Source organism: Cryptosporidium andersoni (genome assembly GCF_001865355.1).
Source record: "Cryptosporidium andersoni isolate 30847 chromosome Unknown contig_19, whole genome shotgun sequence".
Classification (NCBI taxonomy): Eukaryota; Apicomplexa; class Conoidasida; order Eucoccidiorida; family Cryptosporidiidae; genus Cryptosporidium; species Cryptosporidium andersoni.
In genome coordinates, this window is record NW_027122898.1 from 21,098 (window position 1) to 34,539 (window position 13,442).

At 26.6% G+C, this 13,442-nt stretch overlaps 7 protein-coding genes across 7 annotated transcripts; 2 read left to right on the plus strand and 5 right to left on the minus strand.

The window, feature by feature from the left end:
* Positions 1-142: 142 nt before the first annotated feature.
* Positions 143-1,688, minus strand: cand_012150 (uncharacterized protein; the record flags this gene model as incomplete). Its single annotated transcript, XM_067211453.1, has 2 exons — positions 143-396; positions 455-1,688. 2 exons carry the CDS (start codon positions 1,686-1,688, stop codon positions 143-145), a joined length of 1,488 nt encoding a protein of 495 aa, XP_067066972.1.
* A 211-nt stretch (positions 1,689-1,899) lies between these two features.
* Positions 1,900-3,408, minus strand: cand_012160 (uncharacterized protein; the record flags this gene model as incomplete). The annotated part of the gene is made up of 1 exon (XM_067211454.1): positions 1,900-3,408. The coding sequence occupies one exon, from the start codon at positions 3,406-3,408 to the stop codon at positions 1,900-1,902; it is 1,509 nt and encodes a 502-aa protein (XP_067066973.1).
* A 798-nt stretch (positions 3,409-4,206) lies between these two features.
* On the minus strand, positions 4,207-5,442 carry cand_012170 (polyadenylation factor subunit 2; the record flags this gene model as incomplete). Its single annotated transcript, XM_067211455.1, has 1 exon — positions 4,207-5,442. One exon carries the CDS (start codon positions 5,440-5,442, stop codon positions 4,207-4,209), a length of 1,236 nt encoding a protein of 411 aa, XP_067066974.1.
* A 268-nt stretch (positions 5,443-5,710) lies between these two features.
* On the plus strand, positions 5,711-7,567 carry cand_012180 (protein phosphatase 2C; the record flags this gene model as incomplete). The annotated part of the gene is made up of 1 exon (XM_067211456.1): positions 5,711-7,567. The coding sequence occupies one exon, from the start codon at positions 5,711-5,713 to the stop codon at positions 7,565-7,567; it is 1,857 nt and encodes a 618-aa protein (XP_067066975.1).
* Positions 7,568-7,708: 141 nt separating this feature from the next.
* Positions 7,709-9,619, minus strand: cand_012190 (glycosyl transferase; the record flags this gene model as incomplete). Its single annotated transcript, XM_067211457.1, has 1 exon — positions 7,709-9,619. One exon carries the CDS (start codon positions 9,617-9,619, stop codon positions 7,709-7,711), a length of 1,911 nt encoding a protein of 636 aa, XP_067066976.1.
* Positions 9,620-11,058: 1,439 nt separating this feature from the next.
* Positions 11,059-12,090, minus strand: cand_012200 (zinc C3HC4 type domain-containing protein; the record flags this gene model as incomplete). The annotated part of the gene is made up of 1 exon (XM_067211458.1): positions 11,059-12,090. One exon carries the CDS (start codon positions 12,088-12,090, stop codon positions 11,059-11,061), a length of 1,032 nt encoding a protein of 343 aa, XP_067066977.1.
* A 576-nt stretch (positions 12,091-12,666) lies between these two features.
* On the plus strand, positions 12,667-13,293 carry cand_012210 (clathrin adaptor complex small chain family protein; the record flags this gene model as incomplete). Its single annotated transcript, XM_067211459.1, has 2 exons — positions 12,667-12,983; positions 13,080-13,293. The coding sequence occupies 2 exons, from the start codon at positions 12,667-12,669 to the stop codon at positions 13,291-13,293; spliced, it is 531 nt and encodes a 176-aa protein (XP_067066978.1).
* Between the last annotated feature and the right edge of the window lie 149 nt (positions 13,294-13,442).

Consider the following 13,442-nt stretch of genomic DNA (forward strand, 5'->3'; position numbering starts at 1 on the left):
TGATACCGTTGTGGAATTTATAAAAATAAACAAATTTTATAAATAAGATAATCTTAATAAAAAGTAAATAACAAACAATATATAATAAATATACCTTATAATTATAAATAAATCTCTTGAAAATTATTATTATCTAATTAGTTTAAAAAGAAAATTCTTGAAATTTTTTATTATAAGAATTTTCATCTTCACATTTTGTCAAAAAGAATTCCTTTTCTATATTTTGTATACAGTACGATCCAAAAATAATTCTTGAATTCCAAATTTCCCATTTATGATACACATCAGTCCTACTACACTTGTTAGCTAATACTTTCATATTCTCACTTTGTATTTCAGTATTTATTCCAGGTGCTTGAATACATAAGTCTGCTTCACTATTTCTAATATAATATACTAAATAATTGGAATAATATTTAATTTAAAAGTTAAAAGAAATAAAGTGTATACTTACCTTTAGGATCCCAATAAAATTCTTGAAATTTATTATTATATTCACATTTTTCTAAGATTAAATTAAATTTAGTAGATGAGTCATTTATATAATCAGAGATTGTAATACATAAATTAGAATCTTTGAGTTTAATTTTAGAAGTCTCATAAGGAATAAATCCAATTTCATGTAAAAGAAAATCAAAGTTAGTACGAAAATTCAATATATCACAATTTGTACTACTTTTTATATGCTCTATACGTTGTAAGATACTAATTTTCATTTGTGATGTTTTCATATCAGTACTATTATAGAAATTTAATAAATTATTCAGTTTCTGAGAATTATTATATACAATTTTTTTCATCTGATCATCAAACCACGATTCAACTAAAAAAAATTTTTTATCTTGATCTAATTCTAAAATACTAGGATTCATCAATGCAACAATACTTTCCTTTGTTTGTTTAATAGTTCCTCCACAATACCAAGATCTCATAGAAATGTCTATATTAATAAAATCTCCCAAGATAGAATTAATATATGGAGTTGAAAATTTAGATAAAAATTTCCACCATTTATTAGATAAGGCAAATACATTTGATGTGAACATTGGAATGTTATTATCACTTGATTTATTAGCTAAATCAAAATTTTTATCTATAGACAAAATAAAACCTGGTGAAATAAATTCTTTATTATTAAAATTCCATTCTTCTATATTTAATTTAGTCATATATGAAGTAACAATAGATTTCTGATTTTCGTTAATTATTCTTAAAAAAGAAGCCATCCAATTTAAAGATAATGCAACTGCCCCTGGTAGAAATACTAAAATCTGACCTTCTGCTTGTTCAGCTCCTATTAATTGTAAATTTCCTATATTTGAATATTCTGTTTCTATTAATTTTATTAATGATGAATCTTTAAAATGTTTATATAATATATCTGAAACTTTTATCTCATGATCACATTTAGCATCTACAATAATTATTTCATGTAATAAATTACGGTTACAAGAATATAGAATATTATTTAGTGTTTTTTGGATCCATTTTTTATCTGAACATCTTGCCAAAATAATAACACTGAAAGTATTAAATTTAGAATAGAAGTGATTAAATGAATTGTTTATCTTCCAATTATCTACAATATTTGATATATTTGAGTATTGTTCTACACATTCAACTAGAAATATATATATATATATAACAATAATCCAATAAAGAAATATCGAGGATGAAATAACATTCATCTTTTTGAAAATATTCAATATTTTTAAATAAAATTTCAAATTGGAAACCTAAATACATAAGTTACACACGTGTGAATCATCAATAATATAAAATTTTTTTAATAAACTAAAATTATAATTTAATAATTCTTAATAAAAACTATATATATTACTCATTATCTAATAATAAATTTTATATTAAAAAACAAATAATATATATATCTCATTACAATTATTTGTTGGAATTTTTTCGTAATAGCTTGGCTAAAAAAAATCCACGACATTTATGAATTTTAGGATCCATCCTAATACAACAAGTTTTACATTGTAAAAATAAATCACAAATATTCACCATATCTTCACATTTTAAATCTAAATCTTTTTTCTCCCACCAATCAATTCCATTAACTAATTTAAAGGAATCTTTACTTTTATTTAATGCATATATTACAACATCTTCATTCTCTTCTTTATAAATTGAACAAGTTGAATAACATATTGTATTTACATTAATAAAATTATTTATAGCATGTAATAATATTTTTTTTTGAAAAGTTGTTAATTTTAATAATCTATGAGAAATATCTTTTTGTATTATATCTTTATGTAAAGGTAAACCACTTCCACTACATGAAGGATCGAGTATAATAAATTTAGCTCTACATACACACCATAAATAGTTATACCAAGCTATATTCAAATTTTCTTTAATATATTGAATATCTAAAAAATTCTTTAATACAATATATATAACCATTCTAGGTTGTTTTTTTATATTAATATTTATATCATCCCCATCTATAAATATTTCATCTTTAGAAAAAAATAAACATCCTTTTTCTAAACTACCTTTATCTAATGAAGATATATTTATCAATCTAAAATTATTTTCTGATATATGTAAATAAGGACCAGATAAATAAGGTATTTCATAAATTCTAGATATCATTGTCTTTATACGCGAAAAATTATGATCAAATGAAACTAAATATCCACTTTTATATAAAGTATCTATAATTTGAATAGTTTTACTCCCTGGAGCTGAACAAGCATCTATTATTATATCACCTGGCTTAATACCTGATGCAATAACAGATATACAACTTCCTTTATCTTGTAATGTAACATAACATCTATTTATCAACTCATTTTTACTTGGTATACGATCTAATTCCAATTTCTTAGCTATATTGGGATTACAAACTATTATATTTGGTACTTCTTTATCTATCCATATTAATTTATTTACTTCATTTATTTTAATATTAGTTAAATTATTTTTTATTTGCAACTTTATAATATTTAATACTGTATTTGAATTAGTTATACTTGTATTGATACGTAAATATCTTGGTAATTCTTCATATTTATTTATTAATGATTCAGGATAATCAGTCTCTAATATATTACGAATCTTTTTTTCGTTAATACGAAGTAATCTAGTAATAGTTCCTCCTCCTTGTAATCTTTTTATACCATATAATAAGTCATATGTCATAACAACTAATAACCATTTATTTGTTATTTTCGAATTCTTTTTGATAAAATATTTATTTTCTTTAAAATCTAATAGGTTACTTTTATACAAGATATCAAGTATTATATTTTTTTTTTCTAAGATACCATATAATAAGGCTGTAACCTTCTTCAAATTACATGTTTTAAATTCCTTTGAATATATTATTGATCTAATACCTAACTTTGTTTCTTCGAGTTTCTCCAATACTTTGGAAGTATCCATATATAATTTAGACATTTAAATAAATTGTAGTAACTTAATAACTAATGAAAGCTAAATCTTTAATTCAAAATAATAAAATTAATAATGATCAAATAAACTACTATATTAGTATATATAAGAGACCATTAAATATCTTTATTAATAAAAAAATGTAAATTTTTATTATTTGTATTCATTAAGAGACCTTAAATAAGAAATATTTAAATAGAGGAATTAGAGTTAATTAAAAGTAATACAATAATTTAGCGCTGTATTCCGCTAAAGTAAAAGAAAGAAAAGTACAAGTTTTTAGGACTTAGTAGAATTTATAATTGACTAAATAGGACCATATTAATTAGTTTACTTAATAAATAGGAGAATTCTTTATATCTTATTATATTTATTATAATTGAACTATAAATATATTAGGATCTAAATATTTAATACTACATTACTTTAGCAGTAGATTAATAGATCTTGTTATTAACATTTCAAGTATTTATTAAATATATAAGGGATTTAATCATTATAGTTAAAGATAATTCAATCATAGATAGAATAAAGAATTAAATAATATTTGTATCTAGGAAGCTAATTAATGTAGATTAAATTAAAAAAAAAAAAAAAAAATATTAACTTATTCATCACTATGATAATTATAATCTATTATATTTAGTTAGGACTCATTTTAAGAAAATATTGATTCTTTAGTAAACTTATTTTACAATACACCAAGATAATTATAAATTTATTAAATATATATTATTAACTATTTAAGATTTAATGGTAAAATAAGATCTCAATATATATATTGAGATCTTAATCATTTCTTATTATAGATCCTGAATTATTACGAGGAAGTATTACTTGGGGTAATATTTCATTACTATTTAATGTCCCAGGATTACTACAAAGACTTCTTGACCATATTTTAAGTCTAGAGTCTTGACCACTAGAGGCTACTAAATGTCCTAGTGGATGCCATGCAACTCCCCAAACTGCACCTTGGTGAGCATTTGGAATAACTCCTAAAGGTTGTGAACAACATACATTTGTATTATAATAACAAATATCACCATCAAAAAAACCGACAGTCATAAATGACTCAATTTCAGGATGCCATGATATACTTACAGCATCACATCTAGTTTTGTATATTGTAATTGGTTTATTAAGTGATCGTATATCCCAAATTTTTAAAGCACCATCTTTACCTGAAGAAGCTAACATTTGACCAGTTGAATTCCACTTTATGCGTACAACAGAATGTTTATGACCAAATATTGTGCCAATTGCATTAGCAGTACGAGGATCCCACAAATGTAATTGATATGTTTGAGATCCTGTAGCTATTAAAGCTTGAATTGGATGCCATTGAGAACACGTTATATCATAACCTCGAGAAACAAGAGAATTTTCTATTTTTTGTGACCCTACATCTATAATTATAGGATGTACATTTTCTGCTGCTGCAACTACTTTATTACCAGTAGGAGATATTGTAACATCTCTTACTACATGACCTAAAAACTGCCTAAATGAAGCAATTGGAGCTAATGCTGGTGTTAATAAAACTATATTACCACTTCCATCTCCACATGCTATAAAGTCATCTTGTTTAGAAAAATTTAAAGCTAATACAGCTCCCTGTCCAGATGGAACACTTTTCAAATCCTCAAAAGAAAAATAAGTACCATTCCATAAAGTTAATTCACCCCCTACAGTACCTACTATAAGCCTTCGTCCACCTGGATACCATTCAATAGATACACATGGGGCTCTAGCTCTTAGTGATACACGAGCTTGCTGAGTACAAACTAAATCAGAACGATATTTATTTGATTCAAAAGGAAGTCCAATTTTTAATATGTCTAAAGGTTTATTACCATTAAATAGAAATCCTTCTTTATTTCTATTATAGTATATACCATTTTCTAGATAGTCAACTAACAATGAATTACTATCTACAGCTGGTCTATAAACAGCTCTATGGCTTAATAAATTTGCCTCTTCTGATGATTCATGGCCTGGTATAAAGTCATGTTGAGTAAACATTTATTCTAATATATTATTCAAATCTCTACATTCTGACATTCAATGTATAATACTTTATTTAGAAGTATTACATTAGACTCAGAAATATAATAATTAGACCGCTAAAAAAGTATATAGCGCCTATACCCACGTCCTAAGCTAAGGTGTGATACTAAAATCGTATTAATAAATAAATCTCCTTAAGGGTAACAATACATCAATTTTAAAATTACAAGATAAGGTCGTGTGAATCTAAGGACTTTATGATATAACTTTAGATAATATTAAGATGAACAGCTCAGACTGTTATATAGGTAGTACAGATGCAAAGTTATTACGTCCACCAATGACGAGTATTTTATCTAAATCAGAATATAATATAGGTTCAACACCCTTAATAAATAATTCTACTACATATTATGATACTCAAAATATTTCTGTACAACGATTCTTTACTAATGAGAATTTTGCAAGGGATCAACATTTAGGGAAACATCAAGCTATGGTACCTCCTCAACCTACTTCAACATCTCTATTCCAATCTGTAAATTTGAATAAATGGCCTTTTATACCACAAAATTCAGATCCAATATTGAATTTACCTGTGCAGAATACTGCAAATATGATTACACCAATGAACATGCAACCTAAAGTCCCACAACGTTTTTCGTCTTATACAGATTCATATACTGCAAATTCACAAGTACAACCTCAGTTAATGATGCAATATCCATATAATATATCTTATTTAGGACAAATGTCTTCAGGGTCTTCTTTAGGGGGTTATCCAATGTTTCAGAGAAATCCATATACAGCAAATAATCAAACTTATCCTTTTACTAATACCTCCCATAATCACATAAATACTGTGAATTTATTTCCAAATATGATCCAAATACCAAGAAACCCTCAAATGTCTGGATTACAACCTCAAGTATCTCAATTATCTACTTCTATACCTAAACAAACTAGTAGATTTACTCAAACTTCACATACTTTAAATGATAATATATCTACAAATTATACAACATATTTACCCTTTACAGATGATAATACACTTATGGATATATCTTTTAATAACCTTCACAAGAATGATAGAGTTATAGATTTTGTGAGAAATATCACAGATAATTCATGTCAAATATCTGATAGAATAGATGTTTCACTCAAATATAATGAAGTGACCCGACCAAAAACTGGAGGTGCAACAATTAAAGGTTTTAAGCCTACTCTTTCTATTGATAATCAAGATCGAGCTATTTTAATGGAATATGGTCCAAGAGCATCAGCTTATGCTGTTTTTGATGGACATGGTCCTCAGGGAGATATAATTGCAGAATATGTTTGTAATCATTTTACAAGTGCTCTAAATCAACTCTTAAATCCATATAAATTTGCAACTTGTCAACAGATGGAACCTCCAACTCGTCAACAGATGCGAAATTACTTTTCTGTTTTATTTCATAATATGGATACTGAAATTTCTGAATTTCATTCTGGGATTTCACTTTGGAGTGGTTGTACAGCTGCTCTATGTGTTAGGCTTGATAGAGATATACATATAGCCTGGGCGGGTGATTCTAGGGTTGTATTATATCGCATGTATGCATCTAAACCTGAGACAATTTCTACAGATGATAATTCATTAAATATTTCATGGTGGACTACTTCAGATCATATTCCAAATCGTCCAGATGAATTAGCACGTATACATCAATTTGGAGCATCAGTTGTAGTTTATCCTACACCATGGCTTAATAAATCTACTACTAGAATTAGAGAACATGGAATTGCAATGAGTAGATCTTTTGGGGATAAAGCAGGTAGCCAATATGGTGTAATTTGTATACCTGATATGGCAACAATCTCCCTTGATATGTGTGCTAAAAAGGAACCTGCATATGGTATAGATAAGTGGATAGTAGTTGCAGCTTCTGATGGAATATGGGATTCTTTATCTGAAGAGGAAGTAGGTTACCACATATGGCAAAACCTAGTTTTAAGAAAAGATGTATCTAATCAATCTATATTGACTGATGATGATGTTTGGAAGGTATCTCATGATATTGCAAAGGAAGCATGGATATTTAGAGCTACAGTTGAAAATTATAGTGATGATACAACAATCATTATTTCAGTACTGTAATATTTATAATTTTGATATATTAAATATATTGATATTAGCTACAAAATTACTATAAAGTAGGTATAAAACTTAAACTTATAAGTGCTAATAAATTTTGGAGCTTGTAACAGACAGAAAGTTTTTAACTGTCTGATACACGTACTAGGAACCCCTAAAAGCTGTTTTCTTGAATAGTTGGTCGGGAGGGGGAAGAAGTATAGAAGAAAGTCCATAAGGCTCAACCTGCCACCATTGTTTCTTATCTTCTAAATTACAATCAAACATTCCTAGTTCTTTATTTTCTACACTGAGACATTTATTTATTGATTTAAAAATGTAGGTATCTTTAGTGCCATTTACTTTCAACAAATCCCAATTATACATATTTGAATTACACCAATTTAAAGATAAATCTTCTGTTAAACATGATTCGTCATTGCTTGTAACCATCCAGTGCCTGCTACTCCTAAAATACATGAAACTTTGACTATCACCTCCATGACATCCCCAAAGTTTTATATGTCCTCCAGGAGTACTTATTCCTGCATTATCTAAGCACTGATTACTTTCTACATTTTTAATGAAACCCAAAAAAGGTACATCATCTAAAGACTTTACTTCTGATTCTGGATTAACATTTTCAAGGAACCACTTGAAAGATTTACATTGCAAACGTTTTCTAAGTTCCTGTCTTTCTTCTAAAGATCCTAAATTTATTCTAGGCTTGCCCATTACTCGCCATGCTAAGTCACCAAATTCATCCATCCACAAATATAAAGTCCTAAGCTTATTCTTTAATACAGCATATGAGGGGGAAGAGTAACCAACACCTCCTTTTCTAAATACATGGAAAACCCTACTGCATGGAGCACATTCAATAATACCTCCACACATCCAAGTTCTAAAGGATAATTCTAAATTTTCTGTACCCCAATACTCAAATTGGGGATCATATGAACCTATTTCTGTAAAAAAAGCCTTATTAGCAGCAAGTAAACCCCCAGCCATTGTTGGAGATGTTACATATTCATAACTCTTTGCCTCTCTCCTTAATGGAAGTACAGATGTTTGTTGAGAAAATGCATGTTCTATTAGTTTCCAAAGAAATCCCAAGGTACATCCTATTCCTCCACCAATAAATTCAAATGTTTCACTATCTATTGAATCTATCTGTGGCATCAATATCCTCCTGGGATCATCCTGAATACGCTGAATTAAAGGTTCAGCCCAAACTGGTTGAACTTCAATATGACTATCAAGTATAACAAATATTGGAGATATAGAAGCACGAATACCTGCCAAACGAGCTGCTACAATTCCCATTCTTTTAGGATTTCGTATTAATCTTGTCTTTGGAAGAGTCTTTAAATAATTTACTAGTTGGTTATTTCCATTCTCCTTAATATAATCAAAATCACTTCCATCATCTACTAAAACAATTTCTCGTAGTATCTTTGGCGGAGTTCTATTTAACACAGAATGTACAGATCGCATCAATGTTGAAAATGGTTCATTATAAAATACAATAATGACTGAAATACCTTCTAATTTATCTAAATTGTAGGAAATATTTTTACATTCATTATGTCTATAATCTGTTACATTCCTATCTAAGGGTAAAGAATCGGATTTATACAAATTAAAACCCCCTCCATTCTTCAAAGCTACAGACATTATTATATTTTCTGGTGGATTAGATGGTATCCAAGCTGGTTTATTAGATGGCAATAAACCAATATCACCATGCATCTTCCATATGTTAGCATTTGGATATTCTATCCTAGATTGAGATTGTACATCTGACAAGATCCTTTCACTCCTAAGTACAGGATCATTTGTACTATAAGAATTTGTATATGTTAACTCAGTTCCCTCGATCTCCCATGTATATAGATCCTTATAAAGCTTTAAATCCTGATTATCTAATATATTTGAATTACTTCTAGCTATAAAGAACATGTTCACTATAGCCCAACATAGGGTTGCTGTGATCACCATGCATTGTAAAATACCGAGACATGATATAGCCTTACAACAAAGTCCAAAGCTTAGACCATTACTAGAACGTGTCATAATACCATTTAACTATATAAAAAGAACAAAAATAGGCAAACTACTCCAGGTTTATCAAATACAAATACATAATATCAGCGGTTATTTATAGCGGTGTTATTTACTACAGACAAGATTTATAACAACTCTTATACTATTTAGGTGAGATCTTAAAACGAAAATTAAGATGCAATATTCACACTTTATTAGAGGAATAAGTATCTAATGCATATATATTAGATTTGTCAATTGTAATAACATAGAAATGTAACTAGTGACTCTTGTAATTTTAGTCCCCAAATATATTAGAAAGTAACTACAATCAAAAAAAGAAATATATTGATAATAGATGGAAATAAATACTATTATTTATGTCTCTTAATAACAATTTTGCCTATTCCAATATATATGCCTTTAATTATTTCTATTATATTCGATAAAGTGGTATTCTTTATTGAGCATCATTATTCCTACTTAATTACAATTAGAATGATTATAACTTTAATAAATATCATTTAAATTAAAAAGATTACTAATAAATAGAAAATCTAAAATATACACTATTTATTTAAATTATCATACTCTATATTATTATGTTTCATAAATATCTATCTTGTATATATAAAAACAGAAAATTAAGATAACGCTAATATTATCTAATTAGCTTATTACTTTTGTTGTATTTCTATTCTGCAATATGAATACTACTCTTCTTTGTTGAATAGTGACTAAATTATTTTAATTAATAACTATCATCTTAATATTTTAATATTATATATTAAACCAATACTTCCAACTTCTGTAATAGTTTAATTTACTGTTTAAAAAGAGTTTCATTAAGTAAATATGTAATAGATACTATACAATAATTATTAATAATAAAGAAATATCTTAAATAGATATAAAAAAAAATTGTGAAGAGTAGAATTAATAAGTGAAATAACCAATAATTACATTGTATTTAGTATTGTTATCTCAATATATATTGAATAAGAAAAACAAAAAATTAGCTAATAAGCTATCCTAGAAATTTAATAATCCTCAAATTCAAATATAATATGGTAACAATATTTGTAATATTATTAAATATGAAGAGAACTCAATTAAATAAAAAATTTAATTATAGATTTAGTAGTATGTAGAATTTTAAAATTTGAATTAGATAGTAATATAATTAGTCCACCTTAAAATTAACTAGTAATTATTTAACATAGAGATGGATGCAATATATTCTAATCAGATTGAGACTATCTAAAAAAATCATTCATATTTTTATTATCCAAATATTAGGATTTCTTCCAATACTTTTATTATATTTCATTCTAATAAAATTAATGAAAAAATAAAGATATATTGTATTAAAGTATTTCTGTTTTAAAAATTATTTCATTAAACAATTGAAATAAATTTCCAAATAAATCCTCTAGTTATATATTTTGGAAGAACAAAGATCTAGTAATCTACTTATTTTGAAGAAGTAATACTACATCAGATCTACATATAGGACAAGCATTATTTTGTTGAAACCATCCATCTATACAATCTTTATGATATATGTGGCGAACATCACATGGCAATATACGTATATGATCATTATCATTAATATCTTGAACACAAATTGGACAAACTTTACTGAGTGTAATATATTTAATATATTCATTATCCACAGTATTATTTCCACTATATAAGGAATTTGAATAGTTGCCAGTATTCTGATTATCTATGATTTCTTTATTAGTATTATTTTCATAAAATATAGTTACATTGTAATTTTCACTTTGAAGTTTGTTAATATAATCAATAAATTTCATGGATTCTATTTTATCCATTAATTCTTCTGGTACTGATTTAGATTGCCTTTGAAGTCCAATTCTATGTATTAAATTGAATACGGATATACATAATATAAATGCAAGTAATATAGGTAAAAGTAAGAGTATAAACTGATACCAAAACAAAATTTGAGCGAAAGTTAAAGTATCACTACAGTTTTTTTCTGGAGGTGTTATAAAAATAAGTTTTATTCCATAAAACCACCATGATATTCCAAAAATATGAATAATATGAATGAAATATAACATAATTACAGGAATAGTTCTTCCGAGAATATTTGCAAATGTACTTGCTACAAATCTTATTATAGTTGATAATAAAAATCTTACAAACCATACAATACACCATATTTTCAAACTTCTATCACATGTCATACCCCAATTTTTTACTAATATAGATACAACAGAACAGAACAGACTTATAATAAATAGTAATATTGAAGTATTGATAATTAATGCAATTAGTAATCTTCGAGAGTTCCTAATCTCAAGTAATTCATGAGTTAAGTTATTGTTATCTAAAGGAATTTCATTTGTATTAAATCTATTATGACTTCCTCCTTGTTCCACTTCATTTCCTGGTCCTAGTTGAATAGACCACGACAATGTATGTTCATCTCCAATATGATTTGATTCTTCATCATGTTGATAGTAATTCATTAATAAGCCTTAACCATACCATTCGTTATATGTTAATTTACTATATGAAAGACATTTATAAACTGTTCTTGCTGTTCTCCCAGGTCTACTTATTTTAGTTCTTTACTATTCCTTATGATGCGTTTGTCTCGCGCCACATTATATCTACTAGTTTCCAAGTATGTCCTTTAACATAATCAAAGTATTATATTATAGAGAAAATAAAGTCTCAAGATCTAAAATAAATTTAAATTTTTTATATTATTAGATTTATTTTTGAGAAAATCTAAAGGGTTAAAATAGTCTTATACTAAGGGTAAAAATAGTAATATAATAATAGACATGTGCAACTAAAGTATAATTCAAAAAAATACTTTTTTGAGTTCATAGTATTGGAAATAAAACTTTTGCAGCCCTACTAAGATTATTAAATTCTATATATACATTAGTAATTTTACACTCCACTATGAAAATGACAAAAATATTTAAGTAAAAAGATTTAAATTAGGCGGTACAGATACACTATGTGGCGCAAGAGCGCCGTTTTTTTGAGGTATTATTTGGTAAGGAAGACTTTGTAAGAACTTTTATCAATAGATGTTACATACAATATTGGGCTGTATTATACTTGATTCAGATGGAGAGAGAATAGCATCTCGTTATTATGGTAACTATAAATCGAATAGTTTTATGAAGTTATGTAGTCAATTGGAATTCGAAAAGCAATTATATCAGAAAGGCTCAAAATTAGCTGGTAGAAACGAAGCAGAAGCTATTTTCGTAGATGAATTTTTATGCTTAGTCTATACAATTAATGATATCTGTATATATCTTATTTCTAAGAAATCTGAAAATGAATTGATATTACTTGATGTCATCAATTGTATATATGGTTCTTTATTAACGGTAACTGTGTAAGTTTTTGTTTTATTTAATATTATATTACTGATAATATAAGGTAATATTAACTAGAAATGATTTAATTTCCCTATATATGAATTAAATTTTAGAAACCATATATCAAAGAAATCGTTATTTGAAAATTTAGATAGTGTTCATTTAATCCTAGATGAGGTTGTAGATGAAAGTGGTATCATTTTAGAAACAGATCCAAGAGTAGTATATCAGAGAATCCAAATGCAAGGATCTGATGTACCTGAAGAGACATCATTTAATCAAGCTTTTACAACAGCTAAAGAGAACATAATGAGGAGTTTCTTATGAACCAATATGTAGTAGGAAATTACTATTACTTTAAATACCTAACAATGACATTGAAGACACTATTAATTGAGATTTGATTATAGCAATATTGCCATATCTATGTATTTCTATTTTCCTTTTTACTTTGCTATTAAGGAATTATTGAAAGA